The sequence below is a fragment of the Brachypodium distachyon genome, chromosome 2 (assembly GCF_000005505.3).
Source record: "Brachypodium distachyon strain Bd21 chromosome 2, Brachypodium_distachyon_v3.0, whole genome shotgun sequence".
In the NCBI taxonomy this organism is placed as follows: domain Eukaryota; kingdom Viridiplantae; phylum Streptophyta; class Magnoliopsida; order Poales; family Poaceae; genus Brachypodium; species Brachypodium distachyon.
The window spans coordinates 21,757,768-21,784,298 of NC_016132.3; the positions used below are offsets into that span (position 1 = coordinate 21,757,768).

Sequence of the window (26,531 nt, forward strand, 5' to 3'; positions counted from 1 at the left end):
ATGCATGCTACCGTTTTTGTATTAGGAGTAGTATAATTGTGTATAGAATGAGGTAGCTGCCGAAAATATTAATGTAATGCCGAAAAGCGGAACAGAAAAGCGGAACAGAAAATGCCGAAAAGCGGAACAGAAAAGGAAGAAAATATTATTTGTATTATGTTTCGTTAGTTCTATGGTTGTGTAAGGAGGTAGGCCCATTTTTTAGTTTTGCACAGGGCCTTGGATTTTGCCGGCTCCGCCCTGGGAATGAAAACACGGCATTGAAAACCTTTGGTCCCGGCTAATGTTTTGTTTATTCGGTCCTCTTCCTATGAAATTTGGTGCTTATTCGGTCCACGGAATTTTGAAATCACGAAAATAAGAAAGCATGAATGTATATTATGCTTCGTTAGTTCTATGGTTGTGTAAGGAGGTAGGCCCATTTTTTAGTTTTGCACAGGGCCTCGGATTTTGCCGGCTCCGCACTGGGAATGAAAACACGGCACTGAAAAGCTTCGGTCCCGGCTAATGTTTTGTTTATTTGGTCCTCTTCCTACGGAATTTGGTGCTTATTCGGTCCACGGAATTTTGAAATCACGAAAATAAGAAAAGTAAAGCATTGGGATGCCATACGCTCTTCAACCTTTACAATTTTTCTACGGGGTCTCAGCTAATGCTAAGAATCTTTAGCAATAGACATAATTCATACGAATCTAGAATCTTTTTTCATGCCAAAAAATTAATACACGGATCGAAAAAACATAAAGTTTGTAATCCGTAAGAGTCCTCTAAAAATCCTGCAAACCGGATGAGCATGTATTGTTTCCTTTGTTCCATACACCCCTAAAGAAAAAAAAAATCCATAGAATAACACATCTCGAAATTTCTTTACTATTCCTTCGTTCCAAACAAGCTCTTAGCATATAGGCCTACTCTTGTGTAATCTTGTTATGCATGCATCTAACGAAATTAGGGAAAATAATTTTTCTTTAAGAGTGAATTCTACTTTAACCTCCTCTATGAAAGTTCCGGACACATTTTACCAATTTAGCAAAAATTCCTGCATTTTACCCCATTTCAAAAACTCTTGACACATCGTTACTCCATTTAATTTATTTGGACATCCTAATAAATCACCCTACATGTCAAGCCTATGTAGCGCCTCCACGTCGAAGGTGTATCTCCTGAATGCGCTTCAGACCATGTTTTAAATTTTGGCTTCACCAAAATTTCAAAAATCATTTTGTATTATCTCCTCAAGTTATAGAATTTTGAGCAAACCTTGATTCTAGTATTTAATTATGTTTGAATCCTAATACACTGGCCCCACATGTGTTAGGCCTACGTGGTCACTCCGTTCCGTCGACAAAATCCTAATAGCTCGGGCACCTCGTGCACGGATTTTCAAATTTCAACAAAAGATTCAAAATGTCAATGGGTACATAAATTTCTACCTCAAAACATCAAAACTAGATTCAAATAAAATTAAAATATTGTCGTTTAAGTTTGCTCAAAGTCCGCTTAACTTAAATGAATTTCAGTAGAGATAATACAAAAACCTTTGAAATTTTGGGTTGCCAAAAAATTTAAACCAGTTTGAGCATATTCAGGAGACATGCCTCTGTGGAGGCATCATGGAGGCCTTAAATGTGAGGCCACTCTATGATGACAGACAAAAATCTTAGAGTCCTCTCCGGTAGGATTTGGACTCCGACGGTGCCTCCACGAGCTCTGTGCCGTCCAAAGGAGTTGTGTAGTGCCTTCCCTGAGCTCTCCCACGTCCTGAGCTACTCCCGCGCCGCATGCCTTCCTCAGCCGTGGCCGTTGGTGGACCATTGTGGGCCTCCTCCCCGCCACCCGACGCTGCCTTGAGGTTCATGGTGAGCCCCCGAAGGTTTTACCCCTAATCCCTACCCCTCTCGTGCCCTATCGCGCAACGTCATCCGCCGCCGCCGCTAGGAGCTCGCCGCCGGTGCGCCTCCTGGGAGGATAACTCCTGTGCTGGCTCGTTTCAATGAAGCCTAGTGCTAGCTTGCTCCCTCGCCGCTTCATAGCCTTGCGCCGCACTAGCATGCAAGTCCTGCGGGATTCCGGCGAGGTCCCCGCCGTAGTTTGTCGGAGCTGTTTGCTGGCAGGTGGATCCCAGCAGAGCTCTGCCTCTGCTAGTGGACCTCACTGGTAAGACCCTGCCCACCTCGTCGGCCATTTTAGGTTTTCTGGAAAAGAATAGAAATGTAGGGGGTTTGTGCAAATTTACGTTTACCTAAAATGTGGGCCCAGGCTGGTGTGGCTGGGTCAACGCGCCACGTCAACCGGTCAGACGGGCGAAAACAATTTTGGTTCCTGAGATGAACCACTTAAAATAGTTTAGAACCCAGATATGCATTTTCAAAAAATTAGAAATAACTTGACACCTATAAAAAAACTTAGTGCCGCGGACGTATTTTACTCATCAAAATCTTAAGAGGCAAAAATGTGTCAAAAGTTTCTTAAAGGGTTGAGTGGAAAAAAAACACACGGAAACTACCAAGTTTCAAAGTCACTGACAAACAAAAGCGCGCACGCGCGCGCGCGCACACACACGAACTTCGTCTACAAACACGTCTGCACCATGTTCGCCCTCGCTCTCATCCTCCTCCTACAACTTCTGCTGGCTAGCTAGCTGTTGCTGGCTTGCTGCTGCCGCTTCTCCTCCTCCCTCCCCTGCCCTCGACATATCAACTGTCACGCACGCCAATGGTGAGGAAGCTACCATTGAGCTCTCTCTTATACACCATCAACTCGGCCAAAGAATGTACTACTACTCCACCGTGTCCACCTCCCGCTCCGGAGGCCACCGTGGCACAGGCATGGATGTGGCCTTCTTGCAAGCACCCAAGAACCCATTCCTCCCGCCGCACCCCGGCAACAAAGAACCTCTTGGTCGAATCCGCCGAGTCCTCCTCCTCCTTCACCAACTCCTCCTCCGCCCGCATGCACCACGACCACGACCAAGACTTGGCCGCCTCCGACAGCTGCCTCTCCACCGAGGCCTCGGCTTCTGCCGAAGACATGGCCGACGCCATAGTCCACGGCCTCCGGTCCGACCGCCTCCGCTTCGAGCCCCGCGCGCCGTCAAGCTCAATCCTCGAGAAGAAGCCGCCGCAGCCTCCTCCAATGGCGCCGGGGCCGGCATCATTTCCTGGCGGCAGCGCGTTGGCGTTGGAGTCCGCGGACCCGTACGGGGACTTCCGGGCGTCGATGGAAGAGATGATGGCGGCGGCGCACGGCGCGGGCGAGTGGGACTGGGACTGGCTGGAGAAGATGCTGGGCTGGTACCTCCGCTCCAACGGCAAGGACACCCACGCCGCCATCGTCGCCGCGTTCGTCGACCTGGTGGTCACCATAACCGCCGCCGGCTCCTCCTCCTCCGGACACTCCTCCTTCACGCTCGCCACAGGGAGCGAGCTGGAGAGCAGCAGCGGCAGCGCCGGCGGCAATGTCTCTTTCCGCTTGAGGTGAACTTTTCAGCTGCTCCGGCCGTGTGTACTGCTGCTTTCGTGATGAGTGTCTCGATTAATTTTGTCATGTGTGTAAGTTTGGCAGTACTACTCCGTACGTGCCAGATTAGTTAATCAGCTATAGCCTCTGGTTAATTGCATGATGGCTCACGCAGTCACGCTTAACTTGGTCCATGGGCCGCGCATGATTCATAAGCCGGCTTGTGTTAAAAGTACTAACCGTTACTGCCGGCACAACATCCCGGCGTAACAGCTAAAAAAAGCTCCGATCCATTTTCTGAGGAGCGGCCTGCAATGCAAAGTGCGAAATCGACGTAACAGATCTCGTCGTATATACGTATACACGCGCGCTTGCTTGCGAGCGATGGATACATGTGAGACGACGAGCTCCAGCGAACATCTTATCGGCAGCTGCTAGCTTTTGGTCCCGGGCATGCACGTGCCGTCGCGATCCATGCATATCATCATCGGTGTATAGCAACGACGACGGGGTAACATGCCGAGTTTTGAACTGCCAAATACGTGCCCCGGCCGTTTGCGCCACGGCTAGAGCTAGTGTCGTCTCTCTCAGGTGAAAGAAAACGGGTGCTGGCCGGCGTCCCCTGCTGGGTACTGTTCCATGCAACGCAACGCCCTTTTCACGTACTGGTCTAGTCTCTCTCATGTGTTGATGTGTGGATGGGGGCAACCGCTAGCTTGTGTCTCCTCCACGCAGAGATATATAGCCGGCCAAACGTGTGGCAGCTGTGCCGTTTTGTCCGACGCCATTCAATAGTTTGAGACCTTCTTCGTTCATTTAGATGTGCAGCACTGCTTCCATAAAAAGAATCTTTTTGGCCCACGGTCCCCCTCCCCTGCCTCTCTCTGCCTCCATGGCGCCTCGCGCCTTTCTACCCTCCTAGCCCTAGCTAGCTCTCACTGTTGTGCTGCTGACCCCGCACCCGGAATCCATGTGTCATCGGCTGACAGGGGTCATTACGAGGCTGTAGGCCGGTAGTACACTGTACAAGTGATACCTCGAGCATGTAGCTGCAGGTAACAAAAAAAAAACTACGTGACTGCAACGTAGCACATGTGTTCCCTCCGTTCAATAAAAAATGTCTCAAGTTTATTAAAATTTAAATATATCTAGATGTGATTTAGTGTATATATGTACTCAAATTTAAGTCAAAATTAAGACATCTTTTGTTGGACGGAGGGAGTAAATTTTTATACAAATTCACGTCACTTATTTTAAAACAGAGGGAGTATATAGTGGGAAAAAAAATCTGCCATTGGACACTTGGAAGGTCTTTCTGAAAATGCTATTTCCTTCCTGCCTAAATTTTTGTCATTGAGTACGGCACTGCAAGAAATCCACTCATCAAACGGCCACGGTACGGCGGTGTTCGTCAGCAAGCTAAGTAGCCGGCCGGCGTACGGCAGCGGCATGTTTTATCGCCCGTTTGCTTGCCCCCTTGAAAAAGAGAGATGCGCACCGGCAGGAAGCCGTGGACGACGACGAACGCGCGCGCACAGCCTTTTAGCGGCGTCATAATGCAGGGCCGCTGAAGCCAGCCGCGGCAGTGTGGTACAGGCCCTGTGCTAGCTCTTGCACGCTACGCTAGCTCGCGTTCTTTGCCTTCTCGGCGGTGCAGCTTTAACACAGAGTGTTGCATTTAATTTGTTGCATGCTTGCAGGGTCGCCCTCACGTATGTATGTGTGTGCAAGAGTACGATTACGATGTCTTTGGTTGTTTGCTCCGTAGTCCGTAGTTAACTTCGCACACGCACAGTGTTGCATTTAAACTTGTGAATTCAACCTTTGCGGAAGAGTCACTCATCAAGACTGAAGAGTGAAGCTGGCTAGCCGAGGGCACAAAACACCTCGAGCTTGGGAGCGGCCGGTGGGCCGGTTAATCATTTGCCGTTTTGCGGCGGATCCGTGACCGTAGCTGGAAAAGAACGAGACCGTATCACATCAGCCAGCAAAGTGTGTGCCCCGGGCCCGCGGGCCGCACCAAATAGTTAGCTGCTGGCGCGGTGTTCCCAGCTTTCCAACTCACCATGTTTTCTTTGGACCAACCCGACACCACTACCAGTGTTCAACGTACGTGCTGCGTAGATTTGACACACTTAGTCATGTCACTTGAATTCCATCCCACGGCCACTAGATCTTGTCCGGAATATATATTTTTAACACCACCACGATGTTACACCACTACGTATGACCTAGTTGCGATGCTGTTGCTTTGAAATGTCCCTGTAATTGTATTTTACTAGTACTAATCATCGGTCTATTTGATAATAGTTGTGATTTTTTTTCTTTAAAAAATGACATAATCTATTATAAAAGATTACCAAAAGTACCAAGCACCACAAAACATAATAAAAGTACATAAGGGTTCTGGGCCACGGAATGACCACTACTGCTGCTAGAATGAGCCGATGACGCGTATTGTCGCCACTCTTTTACCGGAGCCGACCTGACCTTGTGATGACAGACGAGAACACCTCGTGCACGTGCCCCTAAGGACCAGTGTCACAGAGCCATAGTTGTCGTTGTCGAACACTTTAATCGATCTGAAGAAAGTGACATCAGAACTCGCTAGTGCGCACGCATGGCAAGAAAACCATAAGCTCGCCAGCTCGAGGGCATAACGAGAATCAACGTTGGCACTCTATCGATTCTGTCCGAACGGACGACCTCGAGGGAAATCGTAGATCAAAAGACTATCTCGATGACGAAGCATCATCATCCGCTTAGCACCGCCTCCGCGAGGACCACGTCATCTTCCACAAGCCTCTTGAGGGTGCGAAGCACCACCGGAACGAGGCAAAGGCAAGACGACCTTATTCCATGCCAATGATGTCTCCATCGTCTGGCCGTTGCCGATCCGATAAACGAAGACCTGTAAAACCCCAAGACGAGGAAAACTACTGCTCCCACAGGTAGATTGGATCCTTCTTACACTTCCCCTCCAGCGGGGACAGAGGAGGAGAGGAGGAGGAGGAGAAGGTCGACGATCTACTAGCGAAGCGGAGTGACAACGGAGATGAAACCCTAGATGAGTATTCTAGGGGAGGAGAGGAGGCTTCTTTGGACGAGATATTAGTTGCCATGTGTGTACTACTAATATCATGTTTTTTTACCACTACTCAATTGCATAGTTTTTATCGCAGAAACCAGTTTGTTTGATCATAGTTGTAGTGTTGTTTTACCACCGCTCAGTTTTCATATATTTAACCCTTAAAGTTAGTTGTCAGGTTCTTTACCGGCAAGGCTGCAACGACCAGTTTATTGATCTTGCTTGTCAAGCTGTTTAACCACAACTGAGTTGCCAGATTCTTTACCCGTAGCGGCCAATTTACTTGATCCTAGTTGCCAATGTTTTGCCAGTACTCATTTGTCAGGTTCTTTACCGAGAGCGGTTTTCCCACCCCTAGGGGCGTGTCCCCCCATCCCCATATTTGTTAAAAATGTGGGTCAAGAACCATAAAAACGATCAGCTAAGGGCAAGTTTGGTCCACGCGGGCTGGCAAATGTTGATTTCACCGATCTCCAGTGAATCGTGCGGCCACGGTGATGGGGGGACACGCCGCTAGTGGTGGATTTTCCTTTTCGGTTCTTTACCCCTAGCAAGCAGTTTATTTGATCCTGGCGACCAATCTATTCTGCCACTATTAGGTTGCCAAGTTTTTTTTAGCTATAGAGATCATTTTATTTGATCGTAATTGTTAGTTTGTTTTTGCTTTGTTAATTTTTTGCCAAAAAATTTAGGATCTTGTGAACTCTCCTTGCGCAGGGGCCATGCTAATCTTAACTGTATCGTTCCAATTTTATCGGATGTCCCTGAAGCGACGGATCTTGTGAACTCTAGCTACGGATAATCTTCAACGGAGTTGTATATTTTGCGTACAAGAAGGTGGGGTTGGGGGGGGGGGGGGCGGGGGGACATGAGATGGATCTGATGTTTCTTTAATGAGATGAGATGGATATAATGTAATGAATTGTTATTTTCGGTTTTTTCTGAGAGCATGAATTGTTATTTTCGTGAGCTCAAGTTTATTCCAAATGGGCTTGGCCTGACCGAGACCCATGATTCTAGGGAGTATTTTTTTTTCCGCGGTCTGCTACCACTGCGAGAGGAATCGAGCAAGCTGCTTTACGGCTGGGCTGCTTGGCCGGGTTGGTGGGCTGCGCTGCTGTGGGGCTGCTATCGGTGCTGGTGGGCTGCGCGGGGGGAGCTAGCCCGCCAGGGTGGCGCCGCTATATAGCTCTCTAAAATAAAATTGCACTCATCTCAAAAAGCCTCTTGAAATGGAGAATATAGGTGCGAGCCTGTCACGTGTCCACACATCTTTGTGTCCTGCGCACGCAGGCATGCATCATTGCACCCATCGGTAATACTGGTACTAGGTTCGGCTTTACACTTTTGCTGTACGACAGAATAGTGACGGAGTACGACAACAACTGGATGTTACTCGGGCTCATGTATGACAATCTCGATCCGGACGAGAGCATAAGCCAGATTTACGGCCGGGAGCCTGGGACTACGTACGCATGGAGTACTACACCTTTTCTTTTTCGGGGGGACGCATCACGCATGGAGTATAGCTATGTGGCGCACGACGGCGTGCACAATCGGTAATAAGAGGACTCGCCGACTCGGACGGGAAAGGAGGGCAGAATGGGCCGCCGCGCGGGGCCCAAAGGTTAGCGAAGGCGTGGAGGATGAGCGGGTGGTGGCGCGGCGAGTTGAGCTGGAGGAAGCCGTGCAGCAGCGCGTTGAGGTCCTCCCGCGAGTACATCTCCTTCTCCACCACCATCGCCACCATCGATTCCCTGAAGTCCTCGATCGTACGGCGCTGCCGAGTCCACTTCCACCGCCACCGCCATTGCCAACGACTCACGACTCCATGTCTCCATCGTCATCCGGCTGTTAATCTCATGTTGCTCCCTTCTAGCACCGCCGCAGCTCCTCTTCCTTCTCCGCCTCATCCGGCGCCTCGCCTCCACGTAGTCGTCGTGAACGTAGAGGGTGTTGGCGGTGGCGGCGTAGGTTGCGAGTCCACGGACGAGACCGTGGTGACGCCCGTCATCGTCGGTGGAGGAGAGGACGCAACGTGCGACGACTTGGGCTTGGAACCGCCTCGTCCGCGCGCACGGGACGCCAGGGAACAGAGCAGCGAGTTGAGCACCCTCGGCGCGCGGTTGCAGCGTCGTCCGCCGCCACGACGGGCCGGAGCACCACCGGCCCAACATCACTATAAGCCCATGCATTGTGTTGGATAGACCTAGAGGCAAGACAGGTGCTTCTGGCCATATAAATTTAGGGGCTGTTTGGTTTAAGTCCAAAGTTACCCTACCAAAAATTCACCAAATAATTGGTGACGGTTTTGCTAGCCCATGAGTTGACCAATTTTGGTCAAAAAGTTGAATTAAAGTTGGCTATAGGACATTGACTAGTCAAATATTTGATCATCATTCAACCAAACCAAATTTTGGTTAATGACCAAAAAATTGGCTTGGTATGTTTTGGTAGCAAACCAAACACACCCTAAATAGTCGTGTCCGTCTTCGTATGATTGATCTTTAGACAAACCCAACATTTGGTATTAGAGCAAGGTCCAAGATTTGAAAATGTGATTGCCCCGGGGAGGCGCGGGATGTGCTAGCACCTCGGGTCGAGCAATCAACGACGGAGCGGTGTCCGCGGATAAGAGTGGAAAAAGCCAACATTTTCTATGAGAGCCAAGTTCAAAATTCGAAGACGTGCTTGCCCCGACGAGGTGATGTGCTAGCGCCTCGAGGCGAGCAATCAGCGGCGGAACAGTGTCCGCAGCAGATAAGAGTGGGCAAACCCAACACACCACCCATCTTCTCTAGCACCAGCCAACACCCCTCCCCCCACCCTCCCACTCCACACACACAACCCTAAGTTGGACCGGCGACTAATTTCCTTCTCATCCTCGGCTCTGACAATATGGCCGGCCGCATCATTGTTGGCTCTGGATCGATGGTGCCTCGCTTCCGTCATGTCGCCACCGGCTGCTGCTCGAGAGAGTCAGTGACGAGAACAAGAGAGGAGAGAGAGACTGCTCGGGAGAGAGATGAGAACAACATGCGGAGGAGATGAAGACATGAGAATGGGAGAGTATAAGGAGCGCGAGTGGGGCTCATCGGGTTTAACTCCACCAAATAAGGCAGTTAGCCACCAAAGAGTTATTTCCGATAGCTAAGCAAAAAGTTGATTTTTGATGGGCCTATGCGATGAATCCTTAAGGTCTCGTTTGGAAAAACGAATTCTTGTAAGTAGGATTTTTGTGGAATAAGATCATTTTTCTTGGTCCTCTAAAAAAAAGATCATTTTTCTTGGTGCCCTTTGGAACCGAACACAGGAATAGAAAACTGGATTTCTGTGAAATCATATGTGATGTGTAACATTGGCAAGTGTTTTAGATGAAATATTGATGTGGATATTTTGGATAATATGGATATTCATGTGATGACATGTATCTTGTTTGGACTTAGTGCTTTGCTAGTGGTGTGCTGATCCATTAGTTTCTTATGTGAAAACATGGCGTGAGTTGTGTGGAACTTACCCTGAGTCAAGTCGTGGAATTGTGCTCGTACTGGTTATTTGTGTGTTCGCTTTCAGGTGTTGCCGGAGCTAGAGGAACGTGGTCGATGATAGGATCGAGGGACGAAGCTTGGGAGAAGCTGAGGTCGAGGATCAAGGTCATGCGGGACGTTCGTGCGAAGGAACAATGGAAATGAAGGCTACGATGATCCGGGAGGGCACCGGTTTGTCGTACGTTGTTTATACCGGATATTTACAGTATTGGAGATATTCGATAGGTGATGGTCGAGTTTTGAAGACATCACAAGAAGAGTTGATGGCATGGAGTGGCATCGACATGAAGATATGTAGGTCCAGCCGTGGCTGGATGAGAGATGTTTAAAGATTAAACAGTAGAGTCATCAAGATGGCGTCGGATGGAAAAGTGGTCTACATGGAAGTTGTGAGTGTTGTCGAGACGAACAACTTTGCTTTTGGAGTCATCTCAATCCGAGGTCGTCTGTGGGCCCCACGGGCAGAATAACGACCGGGACAGAGAAGTTCGTGTTGGATTCGGACTCGGTTTAGGGTCGCGAATTTTCCCTTATAAATAGAAAGCATCCTAGTTAGGGTTTTACCAAAGACGTGAGGAAACTCAGAGTTTTGGATCTAGATCAATTCTTGGAGAGTTCTTGGATGCATGGTTGCATCTTTTGTAATCGATCAACATCATTGCAATAAAAAGATTCGTTGGCGGTGTCATCTCTGTTTTTCTCGGATCTCCGTGGATTCTTCGTGCTAGATCTTTCTAACACTTTGGTGCAGGTTCATCACGAGTTCATAATACTTTGCTGCAGGTTTATCACGAGATCAAGTGAAGATTGCGATTAATTCATTTTTCTTGTTATTCCTCGAAATTGGTTTTAGATTAATCCTCGTAACTTTCTATCAGCTGTTACTATTTTGATCATATCTTTTGATTGGTACGTCCGATTGAGCTGATTCTTCTTGCGTTGGTTAGATAATTTCAATACCTTTCTTTTGCATACTCGTACGTATTTTTTGTTTCATCCAATCAAAAGTTACGGCTGTTTTACTATCACGGACAGAAAAATGATTTAGGGTTTGAACTTTCAGGAAAAGTTTTAATTTGCTTCCGCGCAATCATTCACCCCCCCTCTGATTGCCTATCTCGATCTCACAATTTCACAGGATTGGCTTCCTATCCTTCACATTTTACAGGAATATAAAAGCATTCGATTAGAACGGAAAAATTGCTGGCATGAAAACGGTTCTGGCCGCACTTCGGCCGCTGCGTTTCCTCTTTCGGGCGCCAAAAAAGCCCTGGCAGCTTGATCGGAGAAACTTCTTGCAGCACTGAAGGCAAATTTATTTCTGTTTGCAAGTCCTGGCTGTGTAGTATACACATACACATACGCCACAAAGAATGGTTGAATCAAAAGGCAAAACCAGACCACACGCTCTTATAAAATCAAGCGATTTTGAGTAGACTCATATCACAATGGGGAGCAACCAAAAAAAGCATCAGGGCTATCAAATACAAATACTCACATAGATGTGCGACTTGCTTCGTCGTTCATCATGCCTTTAAAACTTCTAGCCAACCAGATTGCTGTTTCTCTTGGGGAGACCTTAACCTTCCCAAACGGCTTCAGAACAATAGCAAGTTCCTCCAATCTGTTGTCTTCCAGTAGGTCCGCAGAAAGCTCCAGGAGCCCTTCAAGAGCCTCAGCTCGCTGCCTAAATGATGTGACATCTAGCATTTCCTTAGCAGGGGATGTCTCTTCCTTGACAACATTGTTGGCCTCAGAGGTATAAGATTTCACATTGACGACAGTAGATAATTTTACTGTGTCTGAGCTGGCTGGTATCCTACAGGCAGCATCGCCTTCGGGAACATTCAATTCGGAAGCAACTGAAGGAGGAAGTGTAGAAAGCAGTGTGTTCAATGGACATGAGCTGCTTTTTACGTCCAGATCTTCTCTTGTCACATTCAGAAGTTTGCTGGCATCCATGTTCCGAGTTTCCCCTTGAACATTTTCTGATATACACCGCTGGTTGCTGGCATGGAGATTGATGTGTAGAATATCCTGTACATCATCATCAACCAGTGGGTCTAAATGAGAACCTGTTTGTTCCTTCAATGACTGAATGGAATTGGGCCCCTTCTCAAGTATTCTATTTTCTGCGGTTGGAACAAAAGAAGCAACATCTAGTGTTATCGATGAAAGAAGTTCTTGGACAGTAAATTTATCCTCGCCGCTATGTGAGGTGGCAGCTTTCTGCCCATGCATACTGGATTGAACATCATCCTTGCAAACAAACTCTTGCTCAACGCTTTGAATGGATGGATCCAAAGCAGAGCTAAGTCTTGAATCATCATTACTAGCCACAGTCATCTGCAAATTGTTGGTGATATTTTCCGAAGATGGTATGGCTGTAAGGTCGTCGTCTTTTGTGGCAGCATCGAGCGCAAAGCCTGTGTACGATGCAATCAAGCAAGCAGGTGAGTAAGGTTCAGATAGTTCAGACAGGTCCATCTTTTCAACAGAACCAACTGTAGAACTTGAGCAAGCACTGAAGTGTTCCTTAGTTGCTACAGCGAAAAAATCTCGAGGAGCAGATTTTGAATGTGGATGGTCTAGCATGATGTTCACTCCTTCTGACGGATATTTAGGTATTCTTACAATATGTGGAAGATCACCAGGAGTACCATCTAGACAATGAGGAGGTTGGGATGGACTTCTCTCACTCTCTGTCATGACCTTAATCTGAGCTCCTTTTGGCACAATGACTGGGAGGCTAGTAGTCCCTACTCCCGCTCGTCTCTGAGGGCTAGGCCGTCTAGTAGCACTAGGTGGCGTCTTGATCTTTGACTTCCTTGAAACTGCAGAACCATTTTCTACGACCTGTTTGGCAGGTTCAGGAGTTGATGACCGACCAGTATTGATCTTTGAATTGTTTTCAACATGAGGTGACTGCAAGACCAGTAACAGAAGAAAGCAGTTAGCAATAGAAACAAAATGGATGTAAACGATAAAAGAAGTAGGCTCATACCAGTTGCTTCAAGGGTGGTGACGGTTGAATTGGACTCACACATCCATCCTTGGTATTGGCCGATCCATGAGATGAATCGTCACCAGACTTTGATCTGTATGAAGCACCACTGTTAATTCTTGAAGTCTCTGATGACTGCTCTTCTTCATTCTCACTACTGACTGCAGGACTCAGCTTTATACCTCTAGCTCTTGCAGGAGAACTGCTTTCTCTAAGCCTGTTCTCCTCTCTTAAGGTTGTCATTATCTTCTCAATGATTTTTGGTTGCTTACTCTCACCTCTAGGATGCTGATGTAAGGATTTCGATGAATCTTGTCTTTTCAGTTCAGCACACGAAACATCTTTGTTTACTCTGAGATCTTCTAGTGTTGTACATTTTTCATCTGAGTCAACTCTGTCCACATCATGAATGCTTAGAGTATCAACGACCTTGATATCAGTACCTGCAGCCCCCCCTGATGTGCTTCTGTCACTTGATTGTGTGCTGTTTATATCACTGCTAGAAATGCTACTGCTCTGGCTCTCAGACATGCTTCTCTGACTGCCCCGTGAAGTGGACAATGCTTTCTGTGGTGTCCGTGTGGAATTTGAAGCATCAGAAAGAGCACGACATTGATCAATATAAGGTTGCAGATATGGGTTCTTCATAATCTCTGAAGCCTGCTCACATGACATGATGATTTTCAGAACACATATGGAATGAAAGAGACAAAGCTATAAGTAGAAGGTTTCCCGCTTCATAGTAGCTTACAGTAGGTCGATGCTCAGGATTCTTCCTCAACATAATTTTGATAAGAGATTTCCTGTAAAAGCAAAAAATATGAACCATTTGAGTTGGTATCTTATTTAGGGAGCCACTATAATAATAACATCATAAGTTTATCACTGGGAAATAGGAAGAAAATATTAACAACTTGCCGAAATACTGCAGATGCTACCAAATTATTACTTTGTTCTCACTAATATAATAAGTACGAGGACTTACAGCACAGGTCATGTGATGGAAATGATTGAAAAATGACAAGGTCACAAGACGCTTTTAAAACAGGAAAGAAAAAGAAATACCCAGCTTCCATACAGGCTACTCTATGAAGACAAGGCACGTACATAGAAGAAGAGTAGCAGGCAGGCAAGGGACCCATGGAGGACCTATTTATCTTACTTATCAATCCAGCCATATCCTGCAAGCATTGTGGGTCGGGTAAGTTGATTTTTTTTAAGAAAAGCTATTAAAGATACTAGCATCACGAAATAACAAACAGGAAACCAAACATTTCTATTGATAAAGTTCAAGTAGATCATACAATCAGGGGTAATTCCTCCTTTTTGAAGAAAAAAGTAGATCATACAAACTTTATTCCATTGTAAATATTATTTTGGATAGCTAATATGTTAGATGCTAATATGTAATGGAATAGTTAGCTTTGTCTGACTCATAAACAGCCAATAGAAATCCTTTTTTAACATTTTATTTTTTTACATTATGACTGTGTGCATCAACCAATGCAGAGCCCGGGGGCTTCACCCTCCTTTTGGAAAAACAAAAATACAAACTGACAGAAATTACTTGAAAGATCGCGTAAAAAAAAAGTTATGCTCAGACACTAGAAAATATGAAGAGCTAGGTGTAATTCAGTAGTTGTCAGTTATGAACTGATAGATTAACTGAGTTCCATTTTACTCCATATGCAATTACCACTTACATGTGTTAATTGGGTTGTTCCTGTAACGTGCCCTAAAGCATTTGAGCATTGCTTCCAAATGATTATACCTTTACATAGGCAATAAGTTTACAAACAGGCAAAGTTAAATTATGTGCTCCTTTTCTGGATTGTATAGTATCTGTTGAATTATTTCCTAAAGAGAATATATATGGTAGACCTAGCCAGGTTTTGGGCTACTTGTACCAAAATATTGCATTTTCTTCCATATATTAACTGCTAAGCAAGAACCACTATAAAGGGTATGAACCCTTTTGGATAATATGTTACATAGAAAAGTTAAATATTCAACTCATAATCCACCCAGGAAAGCTACTCCTAGATAATCACTGTGAAGCAAGATATAGATCAGGTAAAAGCTCACAAAGGCCTTGAAAGCAGGTCGATGAGCTGCCATCTCATACATACAACATCCTGTACAAGACAAAGTTAAAATAAATTGGTATGCAAATACATTATAATCTAGGAATAGTGCAGAAACATTAGTCGGAATTTCTTTTACCAAGAGACCAGATGTCTGATTTGAACCCATAGGGAATATCTGTCAGAAGCTCTGGACACATGTAATTTGGTGTTCCAACGACCTAAGGAAAACATGATACCATCAATTTCCAGTAAGAGTTTGAGCATAGGTTGTTCTCTTTTCCACAATTCAGAAGAATGTATGTCTCTACAGTGCCCGTGGTTAAAAAGGGAGGGTTATAAATAGTAAGAGATATACGCAAGACAAAAAGCATGTTAGGTGTCTTTGGTAATGTACCATATGAGGGGTTAATAGCTCAACAAATGGAGTTTCCTCCAAACAGTCCGAAAGGCTAAGGTAATGTAAGAACAGTTGGAGGAAATAGGGGAAAAGATCATACTGAAGAAGTTAAATCATCTTCCTTTAAAGTCTTGGCTAGGCCAAAATCTCCTGCATGCAAAGCAATGAATTGTAAATTGATAGGCCAAAGAGTTCAGAAATGTTGATGTTGGTATGAAATAACTCCAAACATGCAATACTGTATTTACTAGTATCAGAAACTGACCAAGGCGTATATTCTGATCTTTCGTAAGAAATATGTTGGAGCACTGCATTTATGAGGAACAATTGTCAATGAGACCATCGTATAAACGACTGATAGTGACTATATAGATTGTTGCTTACCTTGAGATCACGATGCAAGACATAGTTCGAATGCAAGTAGTCAACAGCTAATACCAATTGTGCGAACCATTTCAGCAATTTCTGAGGATCAATCAGTATTATGAGCTCAAAGCTGGATGCCCTTTTTCCTTTTCAATCAGATAAACAAAAGAGAGAAGTAATCTCATACCTCCTCGGGAAAGTAAGTACCATTTGATTTCTTCATCAACTCATCCCTGTGATCAAAGAACAAAGTAAAACAAAACAAAAAAAAAAAAAAAGAAAGAAGAAGAAGAAGAAGAAGAGGAAAAAGCAGGGTGGGCTCCAGGCCCCTATACAGAAAGACTAAGCCCTACATCGGGGGGCCGGGAGTGAAGGGGGAGGCGGTCAAGCTGCCGAGCGCCGGCAGCCCGCCAAAGGTCCGCCTCCACGAAGATATCCTCAACGAGACGAGCGACCACCGGAGAGACCCCCTCGAAGACGCAAGCGTTACGGAGCTTCCAAATCCGCCAGAGGGAGAGGTTGATTAACGTCCTGATTGCCTTCACGTTCCTCCGGAGCCTACGAGCCCCATCTGAAAGCCAAGCGACCAGGCTTTCCGAGGGGCGAGGCAAATAGCAAAGAGCCCCAACTCTTGACAGGACGGCATGGAGAACTGCCTTCGAGAAGGAGCAGTCAAGGAGAAGATGGGCCATGGATTCCAGCACCTGATCACAAAGAGGGCATCGCACATTGGAGGGAAGGTTGCGACACTCGAGGCGATCAGCAGCCCAACAACGATTGGCACAAGCGAGCCAAACCCAGATGCGACACTTCAAGGGCGACCAACATCACCAAATTTGCGACCAAGGGGCGAAGCTCGGGCGATTGGCAAAGAAGTGAAGAAATGCTGATTTAGCAGAATAAACACCCGCCGACGACCAGGTCCAGCGGAGAACATCCTCCTGACCGGGATGGAGAGATACCGACGCGAGAGAATCAGCCAGGCGGAGAAATTTGGCCAAGTCTTGGGCATTAAGGGGGACCGAAATGTCCTGAATCCAGGCACTCCCCGCAAGGCCGTCAGCCACCGTGCGGGAGCGGGAGGCCCGGTGACCGACCGCGGCAAAGACGACCGGGGCGAGAGACATAATCGACCGGCCATTGATCTAGCAATCCGTCCAAAAGAAAGTAGAACGACCGTCTCCCACAATCGAGCAACAAGCTGCCCTGAAGAGGGAGAGAATCTGCGACCGAAACCGGATGCGGAAGGAGGCCCAAGGCTTATCCATCGAGGTGCGTTGGAGCCAAGGCCATCGGAGCTGAAGAGCAGTGCTCACGAGGTTGGCATCCCGAACACCAAGACCCCCCAGCCGGACAGGGAGGCAAACCTTGGCCCAAGCCACGACACAATGGCCTTGCCGAGAATCAGTCCGCCCCTTCTAGAAAAAACTCCGCTACTTGCGGTTGATGGCATCACCAAACCACTTGGGCGTGTCGATAGCCAGCAAAGTGTGCACAGGGATGGCCGAGAGGACCGACTTGACAAGCACCAGCCTTCCCCCACGAGAGAGCATCCCAGCACGCCAACCCGCAAGTTTGCGATCCATCTTATCCAGAATAGGCTGGAAATCCTGGCGGCGCAGCTTAGAGATGGAGAGAGGGGCTCCCAGGTAGGCGATCGGGAACTCCTGCAAGGGGCAAGCCAGGTAGTGGAGAACGACCTGGATCTCCTTGGGGGAGCAACGAATCGGGGTAGCCGAACTCTTAAGAATATTCGTGCGAAGGCCCGAGGCCTCACCGAAGATCTCAAGGAGGTCCAGCAAAGTGGTGCAGTCCTCCACCCTGGGACGGATGAAGACCACCACGTCGTCGGCGTAGAAGGAGGCAAGGCATCCCGAGGGAGTGGAGCGGAACTAGGATATAAGGCGTTTCCAAGAGGCCGCAAGGAAGAGGCTGTTGAAAGCATCCATCACGATGACAAAGAGCATGGGGGACAAGGGATCCCCTTGTCTCAAGCCACGACGATGAACCACCTCACGGCTAAGACGACCATTGACGATGATCTGAGTGCTCGAGGTGGAGAGCAACAAACAGATCGAGTCACACCACATACGACCAAAGCCAAGGTGGCGCAGGAGATCCACGAGAAAAGCCCAGGAAACAGAATCAAAAGCACGCGCAATGTCCAGCTTGAAGAGCACCGCGGATTGCTGGGAGATGTGTAACGACCTAGCCATTTGCTTCACAAGCATGAAGTTATCGTGGATGGCACGACCGCGGATGAAGGCGCACTGGTTGGACGAAACCATGGTCGGCAAGAGCGGGGCGAGCCGAAGAGACAGCACCTTCGCGACCAACTTAGCAACCCCATGAATCAAGCTAATAGGCCTGAAGTCACGAACCTCAGTGGGACAGTTCTTCTTGGGGATCAGGGTGAGAAGGGCACGGCTCAGATTATGAAATCCCCCCCCCTGATGGAGCCAATGAAAAAGCTCAACGACCTCCCCCTTGATGATGGGCCAGCAGGAGGAAAAGAAGAGACCGGTAAAGCCATCAGGACCAGGAGCACGGTAATGCGGCATAGTCCGGATAGCAGCCCAAATCTCCTCCTCCGAGAACGGAACCTCAAGAGCGCGCAAATCAAGACGCGGGATCTGGAGGAAGTCAAAGTCCAAAGAGTGCGACCGGGAATCGGGGGAATCAAAAACTTCCTCAAAGAAGGAAGTGATCGCCTCCATGATATCCTCCTGATCGACCACATCCTGACCGCCATGGTGGAGCTGCACAATGAAGTTGCGCCTCCGACGAGCCCCGGCGTGGAAATGGAAGTAGGAGGTATTGGCGATCCCATCCTGCAGCCAAGTGATCCGGGCCCGATGACGAGCAATAGTTCGTTGCAACGAACAAAGAGCCAAATACTTGAGCTTAAGGCTTCTGCGAAGCCAGGATTCCAGCGGGGAGAGGGGGGGGACGCTCCTGAGCGACCTTGAGCCGGAAGATGAGCTCAACGGCACAATCAATCTGCAGCCGAATGTCACCGACCTTCTTGGCACTCCAGGACTGCAGATGACGGCACACCTGCCGGAGCTTGGCGTTCAAAACGAAAGCCGGGGAGGAACCCGGGGTGGGGACGGCCCAAGCCGCAGAAACGACCTCCAGGAAGCCTTCCAACTTCGGCCAAAACGGCTCAAAGTGGAAGCGCCTAAACTGCGACCGAACCACCTCGGTATGAACAAGGAGGGGACAGTGATCCGAGATCAACGTCGGCAAACCACAAAGGAGATTCTCCGGGAAGAGCTGCGCCCAGGAGGCCGAGCAGAAGACACGATCAAGGCGCTCAAGGGTGGGACGATCCCGCTCATTCGACCAGGTAAAACGACGGCCGTTGAGAGGCAACTCCCCAAGCTCCACATCATTCAAGAAGCGACGAAAGCACCCCATGGACCGACGGGAGACCGAGGGATTGTTCTTGTCAGCCGCCTGATAGATCATGTTGAAGTCCCCCGCGACCACCCAAGGGCCGGTGCAGCCGGCACGGAGATCGCAAAGCTCAGAGAGGAAGGCCACCTCGTCGGCGTCCACACCGGAAGAGGGGCTGTAGACGCCGGTGAACCACCAAGAATCACGACCAAAGGAAACAAGGCCCGAAATGGAGAAATCGCGAACGCTGAGTCCGGAGACAGAGACCTCAGAGGCCACCCAAGCGAGGAGAATGCCCCCACAAGTCCCAATAGCAAGGAGATACACGAAATCTCGAAATTCATTGCCCAAGGTTTGCAAAACATCATACAAGGAGATGACCGCTAACTTAGTTTCCTGAAGACAAACAAAAATAGCACCCGTAGAGCGCACTAAGTCGCGCACCCCGAGCCGTCGTCCAGGAGCATTGAGGCCCCGGACGTTCCAGACGACCTACTTGTGATTCGGCAACGACATGGCGCGAACCACCAGAGACCGCAATCGCAGTCTAAAGCGCCGCAGGCGCTCCACCAAGGTCGGAGGGTGGAGACAGGCCGTAAAGCTGACCCAGCGCCGCCACCTGTGCAGACGACAGCGGCTGATCGAAGACAGCCTCGTAGGAAGCCTGGTCCACGAGGGGAACCGGAGGCACCGAGTTCGTGCCCAGCTTGCGCATTTTTTTATTTATTTTTGCTGTTTTTTAGCATTTTTGCTCTTCGGGCTGCCTTTGTACTTGCGCTTATTGCGCCTTCTTAATGAAAATGACACGCCGCTCGGCATGTTCGAGAAAAAAAGTAAAACAAAAATAAAAAATAAATAAAATATGTAAACTAGAAAACTGAACTTCAAAGCACCAAAGAACACTCACATATCTCCACCCTCACAGTAGCCCGTGATGATGCAGACATAGCAACCCTGCATAACTTTCCTTGTCAACTAAATAAGTTTAAATTGGAAATTCAAACGCAACAAGCAAGGTAAAATGAAGTTTCTAAATGATAAACCTTCTCAACCCAAGCCTCTTTGAATTCAACAATGTAAGGATGTTGCAGTCGAGCTATCAGAGCCATCTGCATATTTACTTTCCATTAGTCAATTTCTCTAAATAGCACCAGTGGATCAACAGATAAAGGCCAAAGATTTCACAAACCTCTTGATGAGCAGACTTGCGGCAGCGCTCGGTCTGCCTTGCAAGACGGATTTTCTTCAATACATACCTGCAATCACAAGAATACGGTGATCAACTGCATTTGATTTGACGGGTGGAAACGAAATGTATGCTTCGGAGAATAAAACTATATCATACTTCTTCTTCTCAATCCTGTGATTCACGAGGATGGCAGCGCCAAAGGCACCACGCCCAATCTGCTCCATGATCTCGTACTGATCCATCCTGGACTCCATGCGTTCCCAATCCGTAACGGAATAATCACAGCTTCACAGCAGCAAGTCGCCTCTGAATGCGCAGACGAATCACATTCCTCCTGACATACCGCAGCTCAAACATCCCCCACACTCTTTACCGAGTCCTGCAAAAGGCGACGAGACAACTGCATAAGCCAAAGAACTTTAATCAAAGCGTACTCGCGTCACGTGCCAACCACTCAAAATCCACAACATCCAGTACTTGCGACCTTTTCTTAGAAAGGAGACCAGGAGAGGCACTATTTGCACAAGGGGGGTGAACACATAACACGGGAATCGATGAACTACTTGGCGAAAAACTAGCGCATCAGAGACAGAGATCATCAGTTATCCAGAACAGTGGTAGCAGAATTTTTACGGGATCACGCGGCACAGACTCCAGAGCGTTCCGATTTCCCACCGCGACTCGGCCGAGACAGAGGGCTTACCGCGGGGGTGTCCACCTGCATTGGCCGGCCGGTCGGTGGCGCCTCTTGGCGGGAGACCGCTGGCTACGATCCGGCGGCGACACGCGCGGCGTCGGGGGCGGTCGCGGCGAGATCTCCTGGCTCGCTGGGCGCCTCAGCTCGCTCGCGCAGCTTCGGGCGCCACTCCCTGCTGGCCTCGCTGGTAGTCGCTACTCGCTTCGGCTTCTTGATTTGTTTTCTAATTTTTCGGTGGAGTTTTGATTCGGCGTAACGGTGTTGGGTGTGGGCGAAGGTGTTTGCTCGCTGGCTTATATACGGGGCATGACTGCAAGCAACAACGAGTGGCGGTGATGACCTGACGGGGGTTGGGGTTAACAGCAAGACAGGAGAATAAAATTAAGGGAACGACATGGCTAGTGGCTTAAAAGGGATATTAAAAAGATAGAAACACCAATTACAGGTCACAGGCAAACACACATTTACACACACCTTCTGAAACTTGCAAAGCGTCGAAACTGACTAATTCACTGTCGACGTCTCGCTATCGACTGATACAATGTTTGTAACCCAAAAGGAAAATTTATAACCGTGAGACACACTCATGACGGACTTTGAAACTTGAAAGTGCATATCTTACGGTAGTGGATTTGAGCTCAGGCTTCGTGGAGTCCAAATTTTCAAAAATCAAAAGGTTCTAGAAAATTGTGAAAAAAACTCGATGTATGGTACAAATGTACAGAGTAGAACCATAATTTTTTGTAGCCTACAAATGAAACGCTTTCTCAACGAAAGACACAATACAATTACAAATTCGACGAATGTAAGCAGAGAAATCATCTTCTGTAGATGTCAAAGGAAATAGTTTGTGTTTGCTATTTTCACGGATCACGGATCACGGATCAACATATTTACTTAATCAATATATACAATTATATATTACATCACATAGGACATATGTATGTTCCTTTACAGATTTTTAAAACGTGTGTCATAGTGAAAACTCTTGTAAAACCTGGTAGAAAGTGACACGGATGCAATCTACCAGCTGGTGCAACGTGCAACTATTTTAATTTTAACTTTTCTTCTTACACAACCTAAAATCTCGTATAGCATCCAGTGCTCCAAATATAACAATACTCTAAGAGAAAAGCCACTTCATTATACGGAGTATTTTAGGTAAACTGATGTAGTTGTTGAGTGATCACATCATTAGGTAGCTTGGTGCTAGATAAATAAATAATTGTCAAGTTACTGTCTCCACCTAGTGATGCAGTCTGCATTCTTCCAGCTTGTTCTACTCACACTTTAAAATCGTTTGGTTTGTGCAAATTTGCATGGCGGGTTTAAGTTTTTCTACTCCTCTGTCATTATTGCTCTCTAAGAACAGGAAAAGGTTTGTTTTTTCAGCTTCATCGACTTGCAAGTGCTTGGTGCAGCATCATGCATGACAGATCGGTATACACAAAAATTTGACGCTATGAATCTGTTGCATCTTGTATAAATTATCGGACCCAACAGAATAAATTGATATATGAAGCTCTGAACGCATCATCAGATATCTTGGCTTGTACCCTGTTTGAAAGGGGTAATGAATAAATATACACAACTGGTTAGTATATTATTGCTCACATCACATGGATACCCTCAACTTGAGTGCCAATTATACTGCATGACTTGTTCGTTTCATGCATTGCGCTAGCAGATTAAGGCCAAGGAGATAAAACATGGTTCAATTGAAAGATTTAACTTACAACGAGGCACCTTTTCTGAAACAGATAAAACAAGGAGGCATTGGTAGTCCTCCGTAGTTGGTAGTACGGAGTATGTCTGAGTTCGTTACGGACGATTCCAAATCGGTACAAATGCTTCCAAACATTAGCCGGGATAACACGGGCTGACGGGCGTGAGTACTGTGAACTCCCCGTTGACCAGCAGCAGCCTACGCAAGCAGGAGATTCTCTGTTACGGTAATCAAGAACTTGCGGCATGTGGATGAGGATGCGCGCGTGAGCTCTGCACCGCCCCAACCCGCGGCATCATAATCGCAGTACCTGTGTCGCCAAAGCCAGCATCTCGGACAAAACCCACCGTTGCTTGCGTCAATGGGAACTGGGCCCCTACTGTTGGCCGTAATGTATGAGCCATGCCTTGTCAGGCCTCCAACTCGAGCTGTCGGTCAAAGTTTAAACCGGAGTGGTAACGAGGAAAGGCGCAGAGAAACACACCGCTTCACGCGACGTTTAATAGATGTTATAGAGCTGCTCGCTCGTGCAGGTTGACGCGGCCTCTCCAAAGTTGGGTTGCCTTCACTCACCAAAAACGAAACGCATTGACCTGTCAGACTGCAGATCACACGCAGGTAAGGCGTGATGCTGATTCTTCGTGTTCCCTCCCGCCCTTGTACTGGACGGTGTTTGCAACTGATGCAAGCAAAAAATTAGGAATGGTGCTTAGTACAATATCATACGGCGTGCAGCTGTTATCGCTTGACACAATTATTGTGACCGCAGGGAAAGCCAAGTAGCCAAGGCTGTGAGTCTACACATGTTTTGTTTCTTCATAACATTTTATCATTGCCAGTGCCTGGCTCAGTGTCTTTCGTGATCCTATAGTTACGATTGCAACGCAAACCTTTTATCCACCCGAGGAAACAGCCCTATTTATCTAGAGTGTGAACTCCCTCGGTTGGACGAGTAGCATCTCAATTCAAAAAGGTTGTACGAAACCCATCCAAGGTGGTTGCCCCGTCGGCGTCAGGAGACATGGCCCGCCAAAAATCTTCTCGCGGTTGCGGTCCGATTTTCGAGCCTTGATCAAATCATCATCCCGACTCTTAAAGAAACCCGGCCGGAGAAGGACGGCGAAACCACCGGAGGCCGGGAAAGCCACAGATTAAACGGAGCCGACGGCCAGAGAGACGGGTCTCCGACCTAATTAGGAGTAGCGATCGAAAGTTACGACTTGGTTTTCTACGAGCAAGCAAAAGGTGTTTAGCGAGAGAGACGACGGGTTTAGAATCGATGGTGGAGCGGGTTAAGGGTGGTGGTGGGGCCTCTCGTGGTCGGAGGGACGACAGGTTTGTGGTTTCGTCAAAAATTGTTGGGGGGAAAGCTAGAACTGATGGCGACGTCTGTCTTGTATTGGCCCCTTTTTGATTCGATCTTTGTCCTTCCCTTTTAGTTCAGTTAAGTTATTCAGTTTGATTAGAGCGTGCACGCACACATAAAAGAGCTGTTAAGGTTGTTCGAGAGATCGCGTTGTCTGCCTAGTGCTTTACTTACAGCAGTTCACCCGAGTTCCGCACCAGCCAGTGCGTGTGTAGTCACAGACAAAGGAATTTGGTTTTAATGTTTGTTAACCACTGGATGGAACGCAGCTTTCTGGAAGCAAAAACAGCACGTCCAGAGCTCCAGATGAACTTTCGATCGAACAGCAACCGCATCTATCCGTATCCAGAGTTTGTTGCAACGAGACGAGGCGCGACTGTGCGAGTCGGTCACGAGGAACTCGGCACCAACCGATCGAAGTGGTGCGCCGTTCACGGGTGCGTCTCTCACCAGCTGCAGCGTGCGTTGTGGCTGTGCCCCAGGACGCGCACACACAAGCGAACCTGACTCGAACCTTGCAACATGCAAGACTGGATCGGCGTACCGCTAGCCGCTGCATAGGGTTCGGGATCCACGTGCCGCCGCGTTGGCCACGGGGCGGATGCCGACGCCTAGGGAAACAGTAGCACGTTGCGAGCATATGAGGATGAGTAACTCGCCGCTGTCCGCTGCTAAAATTAATCGCCGGAGACCACCGGGAGCAGCGGAGCGTCGTGGTTGTATTAGTTCTGCTCTCTCCGTTTCATAATGAGACACACACATTTAGGGATGTTTTTTTTAAGAAACATACATATTTAATTAATCAAATTGAGAATTTAGGGATGTGTGCGTGTTTCATATTATGAGACGGAGGGTACCACTTTGATTACTGAGGATATACAAAGTAACAGACCTTGCCACACACAGAATATACAGAAGAACTAAAGGAAATATATAACTAAGTGATGAATCGTTTCGCTAGTAACAGCATTTAGTCATAAGGGGTATTGTTTTTCTGACGGTGGCATAGCAGTATTATTTATCACAAGTACTCCATAAAAACGTTGAGAAGACAGTGCTGAAACTGAAAGTGGCAAAGAATGCAAAGAGATTGCCCGTCAAAAAAGAATGCACCCACTTAAGCCGCTGCGCATGTCTCGTCCGCGGCTCCGTGCGCGTTTCCTGCCTTCGTCCGCGCTGCGCATGGCAAGAAGCTCGCCAACCCAGCCCATGTTGAGTCCGGCTCCTGCACGCCCACCCACGCGACAAAAGCGCAGCCCACCCACGCGACAAAGCAACACGAGCCTGCTAGCATGCAGGTGCAGCATCGTCCGCCTTCCAAGTTCCAAGTGCGAGTGGCTTGTTTCTACAGTCCTCCTCATTTAGCTTTCTTCTTCTTTTAAATTTTATCATAAAAAATTGCCTTATTTTTTTAGAAAAATAATTGCCAGATTAATCGGCCATGTTGTTGATTCTCGAGAACAATTAAAGTAAGGGGTGCCAATGTTCGATGGCACAAGTGCAACTATAAAATTAGGCGTGTACGCCGGCCTTATAGCGAAGGTCGCCTTACACTTGGATAAATTAACACGTCGATATTTTTTGAATAGATTCGGTCGACTCTGCGGATACGACTTAATCCTATGTTATGAAAGGTTTCGAGGTGGTTGTTAGCCAGGTGTTTGGGCCGAGCGGATCTTCCCAAGTCACCTTTAGCGAGAGATTCATCGAGGCCGCCTCGTACTTAGACCGAACGCGTTTTTTCAAGTATCGAGGTTAGGATACCATCGGAACTCTAACCCAACTCCTTCTCTTTCAAGCCCGTGCCAACCAAGGTTAGCTCGAAACTAGAGTCCCCTAGAAAGCTTCCACGAGGCTGGTCGACTTTCAGTCGAGAGCGGCGCGCGAGAGCGAACCTTAGAGGGAGCACTCTAGTCCTCTCCCCTTGAGTTTATTCAAGTTGAGAGTGAATGGTACATGCCCCCATGAGGGGTATTTATAACCTAGGGGTCCATGACAAAAGACCATGGCTACCCTTGAGGGAGAGAGAAAAGTGTGAGCAAAATCGTGAGAGCGAACCTTGGTCCATAACTTTTGTGTGCACCATGAGGGAGAAAGTGAGGGTTGGTCCATGGTCCACCATGGACCAAAAGCCTCATCCCCACATCTTTCTTGCCCCCTACTCTAGCTCATTCCATCCTTTGACCATGGCATGAGAGGCTTGAC

At 47.7% G+C, this 26,531-nt stretch overlaps 3 protein-coding genes and 1 pseudogene across 3 annotated transcripts; 1 reads left to right on the plus strand and 3 right to left on the minus strand.

Annotated features, from left to right (window-relative positions):
- The first annotated feature begins 2,487 nt into the window (after nucleotides 1-2,487).
- On the plus strand, nucleotides 2,488-3,651 carry LOC100831640 (transcription repressor OFP13). The gene has a single exon (XM_003568310.4). It carries the CDS (start codon nucleotides 2,716-2,718, stop codon nucleotides 3,478-3,480), a length of 765 nt encoding a protein of 254 aa, XP_003568358.1. The 5' UTR covers nucleotides 2,488-2,715; the 3' UTR covers nucleotides 3,481-3,651.
- Nucleotides 3,652-7,228: 3,577 nt separating this feature from the next.
- Nucleotides 7,229-7,321, minus strand: LOC112271230 (annotated as a pseudogene).
- Nucleotides 7,322-8,030: 709 nt separating this feature from the next.
- On the minus strand, nucleotides 8,031-8,678 carry LOC100822111 (transcription repressor OFP6-like; the record flags this gene model as incomplete). Its single annotated transcript, XM_024458786.1, is given in 3 exon segments — nucleotides 8,031-8,315; nucleotides 8,317-8,374; nucleotides 8,494-8,678. Coding segments are annotated over 3 exon segments (528 nt in total), but the record flags the coding sequence as incomplete, so codon positions are not given.
- Nucleotides 8,679-11,387: 2,709 nt separating this feature from the next.
- On the minus strand, nucleotides 11,388-21,516 carry LOC100831949 (serine/threonine-protein kinase Nek4). Its single transcript, XM_003568311.4, has 15 exons — nucleotides 21,241-21,516; nucleotides 20,694-20,916; nucleotides 20,538-20,604; nucleotides 20,392-20,457; nucleotides 20,256-20,302; nucleotides 16,137-16,182; nucleotides 15,968-16,048; nucleotides 15,849-15,891; nucleotides 15,684-15,733; nucleotides 15,323-15,404; nucleotides 15,185-15,234; nucleotides 14,207-14,280; nucleotides 13,851-13,902; nucleotides 13,100-13,759; nucleotides 11,388-13,020 (listed from the first exon to the last, which is right to left on the minus strand). Exons 2-15 carry the CDS (start codon nucleotides 20,789-20,791, stop codon nucleotides 11,590-11,592), a joined length of 2,847 nt encoding a protein of 948 aa, XP_003568359.1. The 5' UTR covers nucleotides 20,792-20,916; nucleotides 21,241-21,516; the 3' UTR covers nucleotides 11,388-11,589.
- Nucleotides 21,517-26,531: the final 5,015 nt, after the last annotated feature.